General features: G+C 39.6%; 2 protein-coding genes across 6 annotated transcripts; both read right to left on the reverse strand.

Moving 5' to 3' along the window:
* Positions 1–2,859: 2,859 nt before the first annotated feature.
* clk2b (CDC-like kinase 2b) lies at positions 2,860–10,099 on the reverse strand. Of its 2 annotated transcripts, XM_067511689.1 has the most exons (11): positions 8,963–10,096; positions 8,411–8,501; positions 8,266–8,332; positions 8,073–8,189; positions 7,818–7,984; positions 6,998–7,092; positions 6,485–6,614; positions 6,307–6,389; positions 6,149–6,228; positions 5,971–6,061; positions 2,860–5,883 (listed from the first exon to the last, which is right to left on the reverse strand). In XM_067511689.1, exons 1-11 carry the CDS (start codon positions 9,026–9,028, stop codon positions 5,701–5,703), a joined length of 1,170 nt encoding a protein of 389 aa, XP_067367790.1. In that variant the 5' UTR covers positions 9,029–10,096; the 3' UTR covers positions 2,860–5,700. The 2 variants fall into 2 exon arrangements, with proteins under 2 accessions (XP_067367790.1, XP_067367789.1); XM_067511688.1 differs by having other exon boundaries at positions 8,266–8,501; positions 8,963–10,099.
* On the reverse strand, positions 9,740–17,414 carry LOC137130955 (meiotic recombination protein REC8 homolog). Of its 4 annotated transcripts, XM_067511684.1 has the most exons (17): positions 17,248–17,414; positions 16,153–16,221; positions 15,928–16,070; positions 15,770–15,842; positions 15,575–15,695; positions 15,420–15,501; positions 14,337–14,404; positions 14,166–14,244; positions 13,919–14,042; positions 13,662–13,839; positions 12,920–13,124; positions 11,427–11,608; positions 11,294–11,336; positions 10,972–11,056; positions 10,804–10,893; positions 10,607–10,716; positions 9,740–10,235 (listed from the first exon to the last, which is right to left on the reverse strand). In XM_067511684.1, exons 1-17 carry the CDS (start codon positions 17,301–17,303, stop codon positions 10,135–10,137), a joined length of 1,809 nt encoding a protein of 602 aa, XP_067367785.1. In that variant the 5' UTR covers positions 17,304–17,414; the 3' UTR covers positions 9,740–10,134. The 4 variants fall into 4 exon arrangements, with proteins under 4 accessions (XP_067367785.1, XP_067367788.1, XP_067367786.1 ...); XM_067511687.1 differs by lacking the exon at positions 11,294–11,336; XM_067511685.1 differs by lacking the exon at positions 10,607–10,716.
* Between the last annotated feature and the right edge of the window lie 35 nt (positions 17,415–17,449).

Here is a 17,449-nt window from a genome sequence, read left to right on the forward strand (position 1 = left end):
AGCGTTACATCGTCAATTATTTATAAGACACTAAAATGCCCGGGGGCTGAACATTGTCATTGCTACATAAAAGTCAAACAATATAAAATAAAGTCTGAATGACTTGGTGTCATTCAGACACCAAGTAATGAATGAATGGTGTAAAAGGACAGTTTGTGTTTGAGCAGTAAGTATCTCTTCTACTGTACTTCAACTACCCCGATCACATGACTTTACAGGAGACCCCATTTGTTAGTGTAGGAGTGGGTGCCTTGTTGCGTGTCCTCCCTGTGAGCACCGCTGTGCTGAAGCTGAGGCCCTGAAAGGCGCTCAGCAGGTTAAAGCCGTCGTCCTTGGATTTGGTTTCAGGATGAGTAATCTTCGACAGCTCTTGGGGGAGCGTAACTTTCCCTCCAACAGACCTTACGTGGTTTGTGTCCTTGGGGTTCTTAGTCAAGATGAAAAAATGGAAAAAAACGGGGGATCTACATTAAAACTAATATTAATATTATAGTAACTGTGTAAAATGTTTAACTTCTGTATTGGAATATCAAGGCTGTATACAAGAATGGTACAAAAGTGAATGTTTTAATGACATAATACATTCTAAACACAGTGTTACATTAAATTAGTGTATTGTGCATCATCATTTATGCATGTGTGCATGTTATTTGAATTTGATTAAATCTGTCCAATAAATAATGGAAACGTATTTTTGAACAGAAACTTAATACAATACAGTTGTATCAAAACTGTTATTAGAACATGAGTTTACATATTGGGGATAGTTTTGAATAAATGTACAGCTGTACTGTGTACTACTCTAGATTTCACATTTTAAAAAGACAAAATGGAGTAAAAATGTAAATTATTGTTTGTTTGTGTATTATTTTACACACACCTCTGACAGCTGGTATTTTCTCCTGAAATGAGCCCTCATGGCTGCTCTCTCTGCGTTCTTCTTCGCGTTCATTGCTTCCCGCAGCTTCCTGTAAAAACAAACACAAATACTCCTGAGTCTCTACAGAATTCAACCGAAGCAGCTCCTCTGCCACAGCACAGGTGACATGAATTCATTCGCTGAAGCTTTCTCCCATAATAAAAACAAAGTGAGAAGGGCACAGACAGTTGTGATCATCCTCAAGACCATGTGTAATCACAGTACATGTGTTGATTGCATTGAGGTGTTTTAATACGTTTAAATACTCTCAGGGATCTGCTTTCTGCCCATACACTTTAACTTTAAGTCAGTTTTACTATTAATACTCGCAATAACAATGTAACTGTAGGACCTCTTCTTTTAATAAAGTATCTTTATAGTGTGGTATTGTCAGATTACTTCCTCTACCACTTGCCTCTCTTTCTCCAGGTCTGCCTGGTATGAACGGATAACTGACGGTGCTTTAGGCTGTCCACTTTGAAAAGGAGGGGTCGTCCCCAACCTGTGACACCGTCCTCTGCTCGTCCTGTTTCTAATTTTGTCACAAAACTTCCTCTCTTTTGTCCCTGACACACAGCTGGTCAGCTTCCTGATGGGTGTCCTCAGTGACTTCTTTACCCTCACCACGGACTCCATGAAGGACCTGAGCTCTGAGGATGGGAGTTACCAAACACACGCCTACTCCTTTGATGGATGATGTGTGAATACACGATGGTTTTCTCCTTCGCTCATGTTGTGTTGCTCTGACAGAAGAAATTGGAAACACACACAGTCTCTGTCTCATGTGCTGTGGCCGCGCAATAACTCTGAGGGCTGAGACCTGTCAAGGACAAGGTCGACAGTAAACACACTGCCTTGCACGCACGTCTAAAGAGGTTACATACACAGATAAAGTATTTGTTATTTAGGGGAAAATGAAGGAACAACATTTAGATAGATATAAAGATAATTTGTCATTTGTCAAAATAGTTTGTTATGATTTAAAAATGTATTTTCTACCACATTTGTCAACTTCACCACTTTCTTACCTATGCAGGTGGACACAGTTGGCTAAAGGTTCCCAGCACAAAATCCCGACAAAGCTTCAGCCAGATGGCCTCAAATGCTCCAAGACAATCCCCTGAAGGTTTACAACAACCAGAGAAAATAAGAGGAAACCAGAGAACACTTTGTACTGGAAGCTGGGTCTGCGCTCTTTGGCCTTCACAGGGAAAAAAAATTAATGTTCATTCCAGATTTGAACTGCTGCTTCTTTTTCTTCTTCCCTCTTTCTCTCCTCCAAACTCACTCCACGCCACCCTGTACAGATTACCATTTAATGAGGACTTAATCAGGGGAATCTCGTTAGCAGTGGCAGGGAATGCGCCCAATGACTCACGTGTTTGTAATGAAGCTTTAGAGATGACAGCTGATGTCATGTTAAGAAACACATACACACATTGGCAGGTCTGACATCAGTGTCTTTGTTTAGGTGCAGCAAAGCAGTAAAGCAGAAAGCCCTTCAACCTAGATTTTTATCCAGTTAAAACTTCCAGGTTCTTTGCAAGATGATCAGAATTTGGTTCACAGAATATCAAGAAGTGAAGAGATGAGCAAAAATGTGGAAAGAGGTAACGAAACAGGGATGGAGCGTAGTGGAATAGCTTATCACATTGTCAAACAGATGCCTGTATAAAAAACTTACATAGGGAATATTAAATGGTAGACAATTTGATGTTTTGCTAATTATTGTTAGATATTGCACTACAATTTTTTTGTCTCTATGTTAGGAAAAAAGTATAATTCATATAGTGTGTTCTTAGTGGTTATAAAGATATTTTTACATTTTATTATATTAAAAGATACTTATTTTATATTGAATGTTGTAAAAAAAAAAAAAGATTGACATCTTGGACCCAGAAACTTTATGATGTGATTTATTCTGTTCTTCAAGCACTGACAAAACTGTGTTACTTATAAACTGTGTGCTTATGGATTCAAATCTAAATAAACATTGAATAAATGGATTAAGACACACTACAGTTTGGTTGCAAGGCAAAAAAATAAATAAATTACATGACAATTTGTTAAAAATACATGCTATTATAACTGTGCTTAAACATATTCTGTTTATCTGGTTATTGACCAGCCTCAAAAACTTATTGTTTTTGACTGCTATCAAACAATAAAGTAAAAAAATAAATGTGAAAAAGCATTTATTAAACTTTTATTTACAGTTAATGAATCATAGAGTGACTTTAAGTGTTACTCATATCTTTTCTCTGTATTTGCTGTGGTGCTTCGACACATTACATTTTGGCACATTTGAGTATTTTTGAATAACTCCCCAGTGAGTGTGGAGCTCTATGGCCTGCTCTAATGGCCTATTTGGCAAGGACACCACATACTCACATGTAGTTTCTCAACAAACCCATTTAACTTCCCTCAGCCACTCATTTACTTTCTTTTCTTTCCCCTCTGTTGCTCAGACTACTTTGGTTTCTGACAGGTGAGGATGCTTTAATGCCTAAACAAGATTACACAGAAAAGCCATGGCTCCTCAAGCTTGGTGGTGGATCTGGGATCAGTTACCTCACCCAAAGTGTAGGCCTTTACTGTCTGTGTAATCACTTCTCCACTGTAGGTATAGTTCAGATTCAGACAAAGTAACAGAGCACCTCAGCTGAGACATGTTAATGCTTATTGTACAAAGCAAATCTGGCTTGTTGTAAAAAGTGTGTATAAAGCAAAAATTCTACGAAAAGCCACAAAACACATCCATCCACACACACAAACACGTTTTTAAGCATGAACTCATGGCAGGCCTGTGTTCTGCAAAAATGGTAAGCTGGTTTTGACATCAAAAGTTGTTCTCACTGACAGAGAAAAGCAGTTACAGAGTTTACTTATAACACAAGACATCAACAGTCTTTGAAAATCCAACTTTCCTGTAGTGGTCTCAGGAGACCAGCATGCGCTTGGTTCTTTGGTGTGAGGTGGCTTAATGCAGAGTGAGTGCTTTGACCCCACATCAAGTGTAACATGGTAAACCCCAAGGATACTATTTCAAGTATACTTGCGATACACTTAGTGCAATTGTTGTCTTGCAGAATGTGTAAAAAATAAAGGTGACATTAATGTTAATAAAGTAGGAGTACTCAGTACTTCTGTACTGAGAAACATGTCTTTAACTTTTCTCTTAAGTCCCCATGGACACATAAAAAATGTGTCTTTATTTTATTTTTAGCGTCATTCATGCTCATTTAAACCCTACAGGTTCCAAAGAAAAGGATCAGACTTACACCTATACATGTCTTTACCCATACACACACAAGTACAAACAACCACCCACACAAACACAGTTCAGAAGTATGAGGTCTCATTCAGTCAGACTCACATACGCTGGCACTAAGTCTCTCCCTGCTATCCCAAGGCTGCCAAGAGGGAAACTGGTGAGCGCAGATGCTTGCTCAGCCTTGTGACCATGCTCTCTGCTGAGATGCACTCAATCAAGATGCCAAAGCAGGGCTGAAAGTCAATGGCACCTAAGTTAGGAGAGAGCATGGCATGTTCGGGCTGACCGAGTGATGAGCTGAGAGATCACAATCAAAACATGAGAAGGGAAGAACTGACTTTGTTTAATGAATAAACATTTCATTAAAAACACATTAGAAAAAACACAAACTATTGACATAAAGTGACTGAGAGCATAAAGATAAAAAGATGCTCCCTCTAAATTTTAGAGATACTATATATTTTACAGTATATGAGCTTATTCTGCATGCAAGGATCAGTTTTTAAAAGACAATACCCAATGGTGTTGCATGACTTAGCCCATGTAGACAATTTACCAAACTGCTTTGTTTGAGAAATGTTCCAGGCATCTATTGGCTTCCGTTTATTTGAGTACACTGTGCATTTTTCGCTTCTCATATCAATCTGCACTTAAGTGCATTGTCACAGAAGAATAAAATCAAGACGTTAAATGTAGGTTTTTAAGAGTTTGCTAATTGACTGTAACACACAAATGAACGGAGAACAATGAATACTTGAGAATCTAAAATTTATAGTTATCAGCAAGAAAAGTATTGTAAGTTGCATAAGGTTTCTGCAGCATTTTTTTTTTAGCACCAAATGCCACATAAACGTGAACACAGTGGAGCATATGGAGAGACAGTGTTTCTCTCAGGAGGTGGTTGAGACCAAAACAGAACTAAATGGGGATCGAATGTTAAACATACATAAACCAGAAGGCCAGAAGCACATCTCCAAGTTAATGCTGTTTGTTAACACGTTCAAATGAAGTTAGAGATGGTATATATAAAATTGTGTTAACGGCTTGGTTCTGATGACCCCAAGTTGCAAAAAAAATAAACATTTCTGTAATGTAAATATTATACATGCACGCTGTGCTTAAAATTGCCTTGACTTATCTTTTATATGTACTTTAATCGACTTTAAATTTATTTTAAACTTTTCCAACTCAATCATACTGAGAGCATCAGAACCACCCATACCAATTTAACTGGGCTCATCATGACTCCTTACTTCAGACGAGATCTTTAGCTAATTTTCTCCACACTATCATTAGTGTCGTCATTGTTTCATAGTTCATGATTATCTCAGTAATGACATTACTTTTCATACTACAATAAAGTATTTGATAACTCCTATTTAATGACTTGTAAAGCCCTTTGTTTCAGGCTCACTCTCTTGAGTAAAAGTTATGTGGAGCAAACATGATGCGTAGTTAAGAGGTTAAAAGAAGTCGCTACTATGGTCCTCACACTAGCCACTCAGGGTCATATGCTCAAATCACAGCTGTTCCTCCAGATGTGACTCCTGCCTGGGTGAATGAGGGGCAAGAAGAAGGGGTGGCACATTGCAGATGGAGGAGAGATGCGTTTTGAGGGCTCATACTCCAACATCCTCTCCAAAAGATCAAAAAAGTGGTGATGTTCTATCCCATTTGACAGCAGATTTTTCTAGAAAAAAAATGGATTTCAGAGAGAGATATATATTGATAATGGAAGCTAACGTATTTAGCTAATGTTTAAAAGTTTGCAGCTCACCTTTAATGGTTTGCACTTGGTTCTCACATGGCGTCCAGCCTTAGTGCACTCGTTCCAGTCTAAATGCCCACGGTGGAAATATTTCTGCTTGCTTATTGAAAAAAAATACACTTCTGTCAGATAGAAAGTGTTTAAGTATGTGTTGAATTAGAAGCAGAACTGTGCAGCTTTGTGTTACCTGGTCCTTTGGATCATTCTCTGAGGAACTGGTCCCTGTATTCGCTCCATCATAGCAAGATGCTCCTTACTGTCGTGGGTCTGTAAGTGAACACAGGTGTCAATAAGTTCACCCTACCCTCAACGTGCTGTAAGTGTACAAGTGTAAAAACACACCACCTGGAACAGTGTGAAGCCTTTGTAGTATTCAAACAAGATGCAGCCAATACTCCAGACATCACAGGGATGACTCCAACCCAGCTCTGTGGGAGAGCAACAATGGGCCAAGGCTTCAAACCCAGCTAAGTAGAACTGACAGCCCCTGGTTTGTCCCCCTGTCTAAATCAACTTCTCTTACCCAGAATGACCTCTGGAGCTCGGTAGTGACGTGTAGAAATGACAGTTGAGTGGTGTTCATGGTCAAAGGTGGCGCTTCCAAAGTCAACGAGCCGCACTGTGGTGTCATTTATTCTCCTCTCGCTGCATTTCTAAAGGAAGACAGAAGGAGAAGCCAAAAAGTTTTCAGATTTTAGCTCACAGAACAGTAATTAAAATGAATTCCTTATGTTGATTATAATAATGCTTTACCCACAACGACAACTTATTCTAATGAAATATGACAGGGGAAGAAATGACCTCTTTAAAAATGTCACTAACTGTGTCAACAAAAACAAAATCATAGTCTTCCTGCAGAAATATGTGCCTATAAAGGGATCAAATGGATGGTTCACAAATTCTGCTGAGACAAATTTGCATCCAAATGGGCAACCAAAGAGCAATCTGAAAGTTAATTGTGCTCACTTATTGAATGGCCTGATTTCCCTGTTCACCCCTGAAGGTCTCAGCTTTCATACCTGTGGTTGTTTCTAACCTTCTCATCGTTGTATATGAGGGAGTAGTCTGAGTTGACAAAGAGGATGTTCTCAGGCTTCAGGTCCGTGTGAGTCAGTTTGTTGTCATGAAGAACTGAGGTGGAGGCAAAGGGAGGAGGGCAGAATGTGAATTGTAGTATATCAGGAGTGAGCTGACGCCCTCCTCTGGTCTTTTTTTGTTAATGATGGTTGTTGTGGAGGAAAACAAATGTGGAAAAGACCTGCAATATATACATATACATACCACTAAGATTAGTCAGTTTGCTAATTAACACTAAACAAGTACAGTCATTTGTTTTGTAGATGTTAATCATAACGTTCGACCTGATGAGAAAACCATTAGGCTTCATCCTCTGGAACTTGTTTTCCACTGCATGTTTTTCTTACTTTTGATATTACTTTACCTCCTGCCATAAGGGACAAGTAACAATTAACCTTGTCTAACCTAATTTGGTGAGTTTCCTTCTTACTGTACAACAAAGTAGTTCTGATTTTTTTGTTGCCTACAAAAAAGACCCACGGTTCCTGGCTGTACATTACCGGTAAGTATTATTTTAAACGTTTTTATTTGCATTTATGCTGTGTAGGTACTGATTAGAAATAATGGTAAAACATTATGTATGACAGTGAAGTTTTAGGTCAGGAACACTTGTCTTATCTTCAGGTAGCAGTCAACCTGTGAATGTCTGTCTGCCTTGTTTGCTGCTCCATCATTGGGGCAGCTGTGAATAATCTGCTTAATGTCATCACTGACACCCATGCAGACATACAAGATAAAAAATGTAGGGGGTACTGCACTGCTGGTGTGTTTGGACTCACATCTGACAGCGTGGCAGATCTGGTGGGCCATGTGTCGGATCTGGTTAAGAGGATAAGGCACAAAGTTGTTTGCCTTCAAAAAGTCAAAGGTGCTTAGGGACAGCAGCTCGAACGAGATGCACACGTGGCCGTAGTAGCTGAACCAGTCGAGCATCTGAACACAGTGACTGATGGCAAGAGAAAGTCAGAGGATTAAAAGTATGAGACAGAAAAAAGAAACAATTTCCCCAAATGTTCAGCTCAGATAATACTCACTGCTTGTTGTGTGGATCTTTCTCACTGAGCTTCAGCAGCACACTGATTTCAAGTTTGGCTGCTTCTCTGTATTTCTCCAGATTCTTAATAATCTTCAAAGCAATTTGACTTCCTCCTCTTGGAGTAAAAATACTGTGTTTAACATTGAACATGTTGCATATTAGTGCAACTTTAATTTTGAATATGTCATTACCTGCCGTGATCCAGGCATTGTACCACCTTCCCAAAAGTGCCCTCACCTAAAGTGTCAAGTATCTCAACTACAAGACAGATGGAGGTGAAATTAAATATGGAGCAATTATATTGAGGCTGCCAATTCATCCTGGGCATATATTTACATCTGTCTTCCAGGATATCCCCACTTTCGTAGATCAGGTGACCATTTTGCGCGTCTCTCCCGTTGTCGCCTGCAGCTTCATCGCTGCTTCGCTGGAGTCAAAGTCAATGACGAGTGGAAAAAAGAAGTGAAATCAGGGCTGAGATAAACCTGCCTCTTTAACTTCCACCAACTAAAACAGACCGACTAACATCTGAACCCTGGACTTAAAGCCCACTAGCTGGATTTACACCTGACTGGTTCAAACTGACATGCATATAAGCACAGTGAAACAAAACTGCACTGGAAGGTGTTTCATTTCATGTATTTTACCAAAACCACAGAGTGTCTTAATGTAGCCATGACTTTAAAAATCATCAAAAAGCAATGGATAATATACATGGTCTGTACGCTATTTGAGTCTGGAGCTCTAAGATGCAAGATAAATAATGCTGCATCACATTATGTATATTATTTCAGGTGAAAAGTCGACCGTGATGCAAAGGCTATAGATAGATTTGTTTGTAAAAAAAAAAAAATATGCATGTACAGAAAATTAAGCAGAAATACTCACAGACAAGCAGAGGCAAATACACCTAAGAAAACCCTTATACAGAGAACACAGATCTGTCTTTCCCATTACACAGAAGTTCAGAGTTACTAAGGAAAAAAGAAAGGACGAGCTTGAGTGGAAGAAAAGAGGATGGAAGGAGGCTGTAGTAAGGTTAAGGAAAGAGCCAGGTGAAGTGGAGGCAGCATAAAAAATTAGACTTCATAGACTTGTGGAGAGGAAAAGCAGAGAAGACAGGACAGTATAATATTAAGGAAATGGCACAGGAAAACTAGAGGACACAGAGCTGTGACAAGGTAAAAAATAGCCTCCAGTGTGGTCAGCAGAAACCAGAAGCGAAAAAAAAAAAACACACAACTTCACAGTGTTGACACAAGACTGACAGAGAAAAAAGAACCTAAAGAGGTAAAAAGAAAAGTGAAAATCAAAGAGTAGAAAGTAGGGAACGAGACAGCTGAAGTATAAGACAAAAACAGAAAGTTAGGAAAGTGACAGTCACAGACAGCCAGAGAGAGAGAGGGAGCTGAGACAGATGCTAATAATATACTTTAGTCACAACCCCCTGAGGAAGTCTTTAGATGAGAATCAAGATGTGGTCAGTGACGGAGGGGTAAGAAGGAGGAAGGGGAGGAGGAGGGCAGGAGAGATCTAGTTTCACTCAACTTACTTACTCTCCTCCTTCTTAACCCCTGCACTGTTTTTCTACACCTGTTCTTCTCTGCATACTGCAGATACCTTTCAATTCACAGCACATGCTTTCTCTCCAGAAATAGCTGAGAGGTCGTATAAAGCTTTTATTTTGTAGTACCCACTGAACAGAGAGGCGACCGTTTCTTTCTGTGGAGATTGACATGAGTTGAGAACATATAAAATATCCAAGATATAACCATAAAAACAGTTAAAATATTCACCTTGAAGGTCCTAAAGTAAATAAAGATCAATGCTCACAATAGCAACGGGGAACAGTGATGCAATACAATTCTTAATGACAAAGTTACAGCCAGTAAAATGTTTTAAAAACATTGAGAATTTCAAACATCTTAGCAAGATGCATCAATAATCTATTATGTGAAATGATCCAACTTAACAGATTTGGCTTTTATGACAAAAATTTTAAACGTAACAACAGGAGCCAGAAAAAGGGGCTCGTGGGAACTCCAACAATCATGAATTCATCACACAGACAGACTGTCTTCGTAGCTGGGACCAGGAAATATCAAGATGTCTCCGTAAGGCTGGTCCTGCTCCACTCGTACCCTCCTGGCTGTTAAAGTCTCTACACACAGGAAAAAATAGAGTCCAAACCAGTTGTTAACTCAAATGATCAAAAAATCAGTGATAAAACCTAAAAAAGGGAAACATGCATTCAGCTTTTACTGCAGTTAAATTATTAAACTGTTGGTTTACACCTTTTCTATGAACCCTTACAAAGAAACCTTAGCGTGTTATTGGTCCCAATCATCCAGATACAGCATCTCATTTTCCACTTGTGAGGCAAAATATGTCTGTTTAAACCTGATGTCACCTTTCCAAACTCACCAACTACTCCAGAGCTTCCACTGGTTGTGATGTTGTAACATTTACATTTAATTAGATTTTAACATGAGTAATAGGATGATGCAACGAAAATTCAAACTGTTTGCTCACCTAGCAACCTCTGAAAAACTACGCTGACAGTTCTGCGGTTGACCTCTGGTGGCAGAAGAGACTGAAAAAGTACAGGTGCCACTTCGTGCTCAACCAACTCTGGCAATAACCTGGAACCACACGAACCTAACCAATTAAAATGACCCATAAACAACCTGAATTTCTCGGAGTTTCTACAGGTTAATACACATCATTACCCAGGAGACGCTGTTGCGATTCTCTCCAGCAGCTCATCCACCACCTCAGGGATGTCCTGCAGTGTCGAAACAGACCGCGAGACGGTGGACCTGCAAAGACACAAATGTGCATGTAAGCATGTTTGCGTGTGAACACAAACCTGCATTGCATCTTTCTGTATAGCCTACCCTTCTCTCTCAGATGTAAACATGGGCGAAAGCTCTCGAGACACGTCCCTTTGGTCAGAGCCCTCCAGTGGCAGTGTACCCATGCCTGGACAAACACACATACATACACACACTGGTTCAGAGGACACTGCACTCTTTTATAGCACTTCATTCTCTGGAGGCTGGCCTTAACCTTTACCATAAGTGAGACATGCTTTACCCTAACCCCTGACTTTCAGCCTCACCCTCGTTAATGCACGAACTCAAACACATGGAGCTGTTCACAACCTGTTTAGGTCCCACATTTTTCTGTTTTTGGAGGTTTTAGTTCTGAAATGTGTACCTGAAATATCGAACATTTCTGAATCGGCCAATTCCCTGGGGACCTGTTCACACATTGAAACACAAAGTTGCTCATCTTGTGACAGATTACACTAGCACCACATTTTAAGTCCTCTTCCTTCTTTCTTCCACACCTCCTTTGGGCTGAGCTCAAGTCTCTCCTCCTCTCTTTCTCCTGCCTCAACCATCTCCCGCTCTCTCTCTTTTTCAGAATCTGTGGACTCGGGACCTCTCTCCCCGACCTGCAGGTCAGAGCCGGAGAGCGGAGTGACGGTCGCAGCCTGTCTCCATAGAAACAGCACCTCTTCTGGCAAAACTGCGGGGAAAAATAGATTTCTGGTTTATTTTTGAAAAAGGTTACTTAAGTTTAAAAAAGCAGCAGTTGGAAATGAGAAATATGAAGTTGACATGTTACACTTTACATTAATAAATTATTATAAAAATGCAGAGACATCACCATCAATAAATATCACTGAGAATTTTAAAAATCACTGAATTTTATAAATAACAATGTTTTCAGATCAGCACAAGAAGAAAACAACAGTTCCCTGTTTTGGGGAAGAGTGGGTCAGATTTAAGGAAACCAAAGTAAAAGGTGAGATTTTTATTGAGTTTTATTTTGTTGGTCAATTTCCTTAAAATACTTACTGTACGACGGACATCATTAAAGAAACTGTAACTATGGTGGGTTAAAGTTTTGACCTTTATATTTTTTAGCCAATTGGTTTTCAAAGTCACATTAGCATTTAAATGGAGATGACTCAGTGCATTCAAAGTGTTTGGAAGGTCCAGTTACTGCTGAATCAGTATCATGGCCAAAATCTACACCATGAAAACAAAACACTTCAGCCAACTCAGTAAAAAGACTTTTGAAAGCAGCAGTCAGGATCAAGTTAAAAGAACATTTCCTATTTGTTAATTATCTCCTGGAGTAAAGTTAAGTGCTTTACATCCTGTTGTACGCGTATTTAATGATAAGGAAATGTCTTTTATCGAGCTACAGACTCTCTATACAACAATCTTTTAAACACATTCTCTTTCACAATGTAACTAATTGTGTAAGTTGAAAACTACCTGGCTGCACCAGTGATGATTTAGATGACTTACTTTAAAGAGAGTCAATCTTTATATGTTTAATTAATTTGCTTTTAACATTAAAGACATTAAAGAGTCTTGAGTATTTAAATGTTTTTGTCAAATAAGACAAATTACAATGAATTAATGTGGTGAAAATATAAAAAAGAGGTCAAAATAATGGGGGTGATTCTTTTCTATACCCACTGTTTAATGTAAAGAATTGCAGTGTCCAACGTAGTTATTTTTTGCTGTTTTATTTGAGACTGCATGTGCACAGGTTTTGTACGAACCCCATACAGCCGCAGTTCAATCACACAGTTCACCAATGCTGATGATTGAATCTCATTTGAGGACACAGTAGTTTTGTTGCATCCATAGGGCAGGATAGTTTACAATGTTATCATTAGCCCTTATCACATTGGCCCTTAATAATAATGTTAGTGATGGCATACCATGTCAGGATGCTGAAACCAAAGCTGCTAGAAGGAATTCAAATGCCGCTAATTTTATCATTTACACCTGTGCTTTCTGTAATTGGTGTGTTACTGACTGGTACAGGGTTTGTTGAGGAGATCAGCAGCAGGGAGACTCCTGTGAGGAGAAGGCGGTGGAAGAGGTGGACGTCTGGTTTCAGTCAGTGCGTCATCAATCTGCCTCTGCAGCACCTCCTGCGAGAGCTGCGTCTCTGGGTCGAAGAAGACGAGCTGCCGCTTCCTCCTCCTCCTCTTTGTTTTCAGCTCTGGAGTAGCCACTTCCTGGTGGAGAGAGCAGTGGCATGTTTACAGAAAATGTGCTTCATCTATAAACATTGAATACAAAATATGTTAGAGCTCTCTCTCTCGTCTGCGTCCTATTAGCTGTTTCACTCAACACTGATACCTCCAATAGACCTCATCTTGACTAAATTATTGGCTATATGAACCTTTGACCTTGTTACAATCTTTTAGGTTGGTAAACTGCTGTATCAAATGCACAGCAACATTTTAGCATCACCACGTGTCCAGAATGGTGTGTAGAAGAGGAATGGGTGCATATTTAAACATATTTAACCTCTCATGGATGTTTTCTTATGTTCTTCTGTGCGTTTTACAAGATACATGGGTCATTTTTGAGGAAAAGGAGGGAAAAGCAGGGAATTTGTTCTGTTACTGGAATAAAAACATTTTAGTGTAAGGCCATTTTTCACAAGCTAGAAGTTGTGTTAATGAATTTTAACAGACTGTGGACAAAGGCTGTTTTATTAGAAAGACCTTCATATTCTGTATCTTAAACAAAAACTATAGAAACAGCACCTCTAACTGCAGAATTTCTCTTTCCTGTTCCTTTGCAGGAGATGTTGGGGAGGGCAGGAAAGGCACAGACACCGGGGTGAGCTGCTCTGTAGGGGCTTCAGGCTTCTCCACGGACAGGCCAGGCTCTTCCTGAGGCAACAACAGGGCATCTTCACTCGGCAGTGGGGTGGGCTGTAATCTTAAACAGATAGAAACACGGTCAGTGAACCTGTGTTTGTTTCTACCAATGTTTACCAATGTGTAGCTAGATCATTTACTCAGTGGGGGATACTGTGAGGTCTTTAGTTCTCTCTTTCCTCAGGTCTTCCTCCTTTTCTTCTCTCTCTATCTCCTTCTCCTGCTCTGCTGGTGTCACTTCTTCTCCCGGTATTTCCACATCTCCTGTTAGAAAAGGTTAAAGGAAGACCAAGCATACCTCAGAATGAAATTCTCCTTTCATTTTACCTGTAAATCCCGATTGTCAGCCTTGTCTCATGGCAGAAAATAGCTTGTTTTGCCACTAACCCACTGGAAATTGATCTGTTTCGGCCAAGAGGAAGTCAATAGTATCTGGATGCTGATCAACCAGGTCCACACCCTCAAACTAGAATTATAAAGGAGAAGGAGAAGTTAAGATAAATGCAAGTGAAGATGAAACAGATATGTATTAACGCATGCTTCGTTTGGCAGCTGTACCTCTGCAGTGGGGATAGCGACAGGCTCTGTCTCTCTCAGAGTAATGGTTTCTGGAGAAGCAGTTATTGCTGAGGAAAAAGGGATGGATGCCATTAATAAAAGCCACTGACATCAGCAGGGGAGGATACAAATAATCAAGCTGCAATTAAAGTGCTCTCTTCTGTTAGACTAAAGCCACCTGTACAACACTTCCTGACACTGTGGCATCCTCCTCAGCCAATTCGCAGGATGTTGTTGAAGGTAGGCTGCTCTGCTCTATCTGCTTGGATTTCAACAAACAAACAAACAGCCAGGCAGGCAGAGATATCTTTTTGCTGTAAAATACATCTGAGCCAGCCTCATGCACAAGACTATTTTTCAACAGGAGGGAAGGGATTGGAGGCAAACTCCATCCATTTATTATTTCTATCCAGTTGGGGACGATACAAAACTTGAAAGCCTCTCTCTGTTAGACCCTGAGTGCATTCCTGCCATGAGTTTATAAAAGAGAGTCTTTATTAAAATTGAAATAAATTCGATGTTGTTCTTGGAGTTATTTTCTTACTCCCCTCCACGGGTACAGAACACATTATACAAGTGTATTCACAGTTCCCATGATGAGTAAATGCATCTTGAAGTACTGAACATGTTTTATTTACAGTAGCACAACTGCATTTGTATATCACTTTGATAAAAGCTTAAATGTGGGGCTTCAACATAGCATTTGTGCATAGTTACAGGATATAGCAAACCTGAGTACAGCTCTGTGCGAAATTACCAAACTGTGAAATCATTCAATTTTCTGCAAACTAATTTTACATGTCAATAGAATGGATTATAGTTTTATTACTGCTGTATTTGAAGTCTTTCAGCCTACACTGTTACATGGAGAGTTTGTACTGCCTAACACTGAAAGTCCTCAACAAAGACTAAATTAACTTTAATTTTAATTTTACAATTTTTATTACTTTTAATAATTAAACTGGCAGTTCTGACTTTTTCCAGTGGATACATTGTTGTATTTGCTTCTTCATTCAAGTTGTATGTAATATTTATACAATAATCATTGTTTTCATGTTATTACAGCATATAAAGTCAGCGTACCACTTTCCACTACTGCAGCAGCAGCTGGGCTGGTCAGTTCAGGACTCTCTGGAGAAGCTTCTCTCAGATACTTCTCACCCCTCTGAGACACAGAACAGGTAGAGCATATTTCATTTATATGTGTACATTTGTTTTGATGATTTGTTATTTCTTACCTGTATCAGTGTACTGGGACTCGGCATGGTTGGCTGTGTGCACATCACTCCGAACAAAGGATCTGGAGCTCCTTCTGTCTCCTCCAGAAGAGACAGAGCATCTGGGAAGACTAGAACTTGTCTGACAGCAAAATGAAAACACAGGAGTTATTTTGTTATTGTACCAAAAGGTAATTGTTGAGCAGCTAGTCCCACCTGTAGTCATCCATATCAATTTTCTGGGACGTCCTCTGTTTTAATAGCTGGGCCACAATGGAGTAAAGCTCCTCTAAAGGAGGAAAGGATATGTTGCCAAGATCAAGAACTGCTGTCGTCTGTGCATCTCTTTCTACAGTTTGGTAATCAGGTCTTACCTAGGAGAATAGCACACTGGCGGTGGTAGACCACTATGACACCATACTGCAACTGGGAGGAGAGGTAAAGGGAGAAGCGCGGTCGTGGCAGGCCTGGACAAGGAGGTGGGACCTGCTCCAGCACATAGTTCATGATGTCCTCACTGTAAGGGACACAGCTTTATTGCTGAATCAATTACATTAAAACCGAAGAAACATGGGAAAATAGCTCAAATAAGGCCTCACCAGGTTCTGTTGACGTTCACTTTTAGAAAATCACGACGAGGGACTCTGATCCCTTTCGTAGCAACCAGCCTGAGATGGGAATAGGATTTGGACACATTGGTGTTTGTATTTCGTTCATTGGAATCTGCTGAGTATTTCGAAGCTTGGACCAGTTTTAAAGCTAAACCCATTCATACAAACAACCCCACTATTACATTTGTTAGACCTGTTCATATTTCTTAAATGGGGAGAATATTGAATATTTGCCCCCAAATATCCAGTATAAATTACCAGGAGGTCTATGAAAAAGACTTTGCTGCACCTGCACATTGATTAGCTACACATTTTTTTCCCTCACATTGTAGTGACTATTTTCAGTTACTACTGACCAACATAAGACTGTAAAAATGTTCAGGGGCAAAACATTTTAATTATCTCGCCCGGAAGACCATTACATTTAAAAATGTGCTCATTTCAGAGGCCGCTTAAATTTGCACTTAAAAGACCATGTGCATTTTTTATTTTTTTTTGGTCCTGTTTGACCTTCAAAGCTGTTTTCTTTCCTCGGGGAACTTCAAAGTTTCTTGTTTTGGCTACTTTGCCAGTGTTGCACCTGCAGCCTGGCATCTTTATCTTATGCTAACTGTGCACCTACAATTTCTTTAACATGTTGCAGATGTTTCAATTTTCAGAAATAATGCAAATATCATTTTTTTAACCATACAAAAATATCATGAACACACATGCACGAAATGCTAAGATTCAGCTTGTATAATTTTTTTCTCCAAAGCTAGCATAACAGGCCATGATGAATTCTTAAGTTAGCCTGTGGTGTTTAACCATGCAGTTGTAAGTCAGTTTTAACCATTTGGAAATAAAATGTAGCTACCAAAACGACTTTGGATTCATTTTCGACATTAGTTTGTGTATGTTGAAGGATAACTTTGGTAATGAAGATGAGCTCTGGTAGTGATTATTATCTGACGATGCAGATATCGACACGGACAATGTCCTGGTGACAAAACGGCAAATTAGCCTCCAGCATCGGATGCGACAGGACTCCACCGTAGTGTGGAATTCTACGTGGAAAAAGTCACATTTCATTATTTTACTCACCAGATTGTAGAAAAACATCCAGTGTGGCGCTTTAAGACAGTGGGGTAGTAAAACATTTTTTCCAATCTTTCAGAACCAACACAGAGCAAGAAGATGATAAACCGCAACTGTGAGTTTACAGCAGAGCAAACTTCTGGCTTCCAGTGTTTGAGGGTTTGTTGGTTTATTTGTTGTTGCCTGACTCGAGCTGATTGGTCAGTTC

The sequence above is a fragment of the Channa argus genome, chromosome 7 (genome assembly GCF_033026475.1).
Source record: "Channa argus isolate prfri chromosome 7, Channa argus male v1.0, whole genome shotgun sequence".
Classification (NCBI taxonomy): Eukaryota; Metazoa; Chordata; class Actinopteri; order Anabantiformes; family Channidae; genus Channa; species Channa argus.

Bases quoted from the DNA above. Each gene is read 5' to 3' on its own strand.
- clk2b (XM_067511688.1), bottom strand. From the start codon at position 9,028: ATGGGAAAGACAGATCTGTGTTCTCTGTATAAGGGTTTTCTTAGGTGT. The intron at 7,985-8,072 runs GTGAGTATTATC...TCTTGCCATCAG, and splicing joins AAAGATCCACACAACAAGCA to TCACTGTGTTCAGATGCTCG. The intron at 6,062-6,148 runs GTAACACAAAGC...TTTTTCAATAAG, and splicing joins AGAATGATCCAAAGGACCAG to CAAGCAGAAATATTTCCACC.
- LOC137130955 (XM_067511684.1), bottom strand. From the start codon at position 17,303: ATGTTTTACTACCCCACTGTCTTAAAGCGCCACACTGGATGTTTTTCT. The intron at 16,222-17,247 runs GTGAGTAAAATA...TTCCCATCTCAG, and splicing joins GGATGTTTTTCTACAATCTG to GCTGGTTGCTACGAAAGGGA. The intron at 14,043-14,165 runs GTTAGTGGCAAA...CTTTTCTAACAG, and splicing joins AACAGATCAATTTCCAGTGG to GAGATGTGGAAATACCGGGA.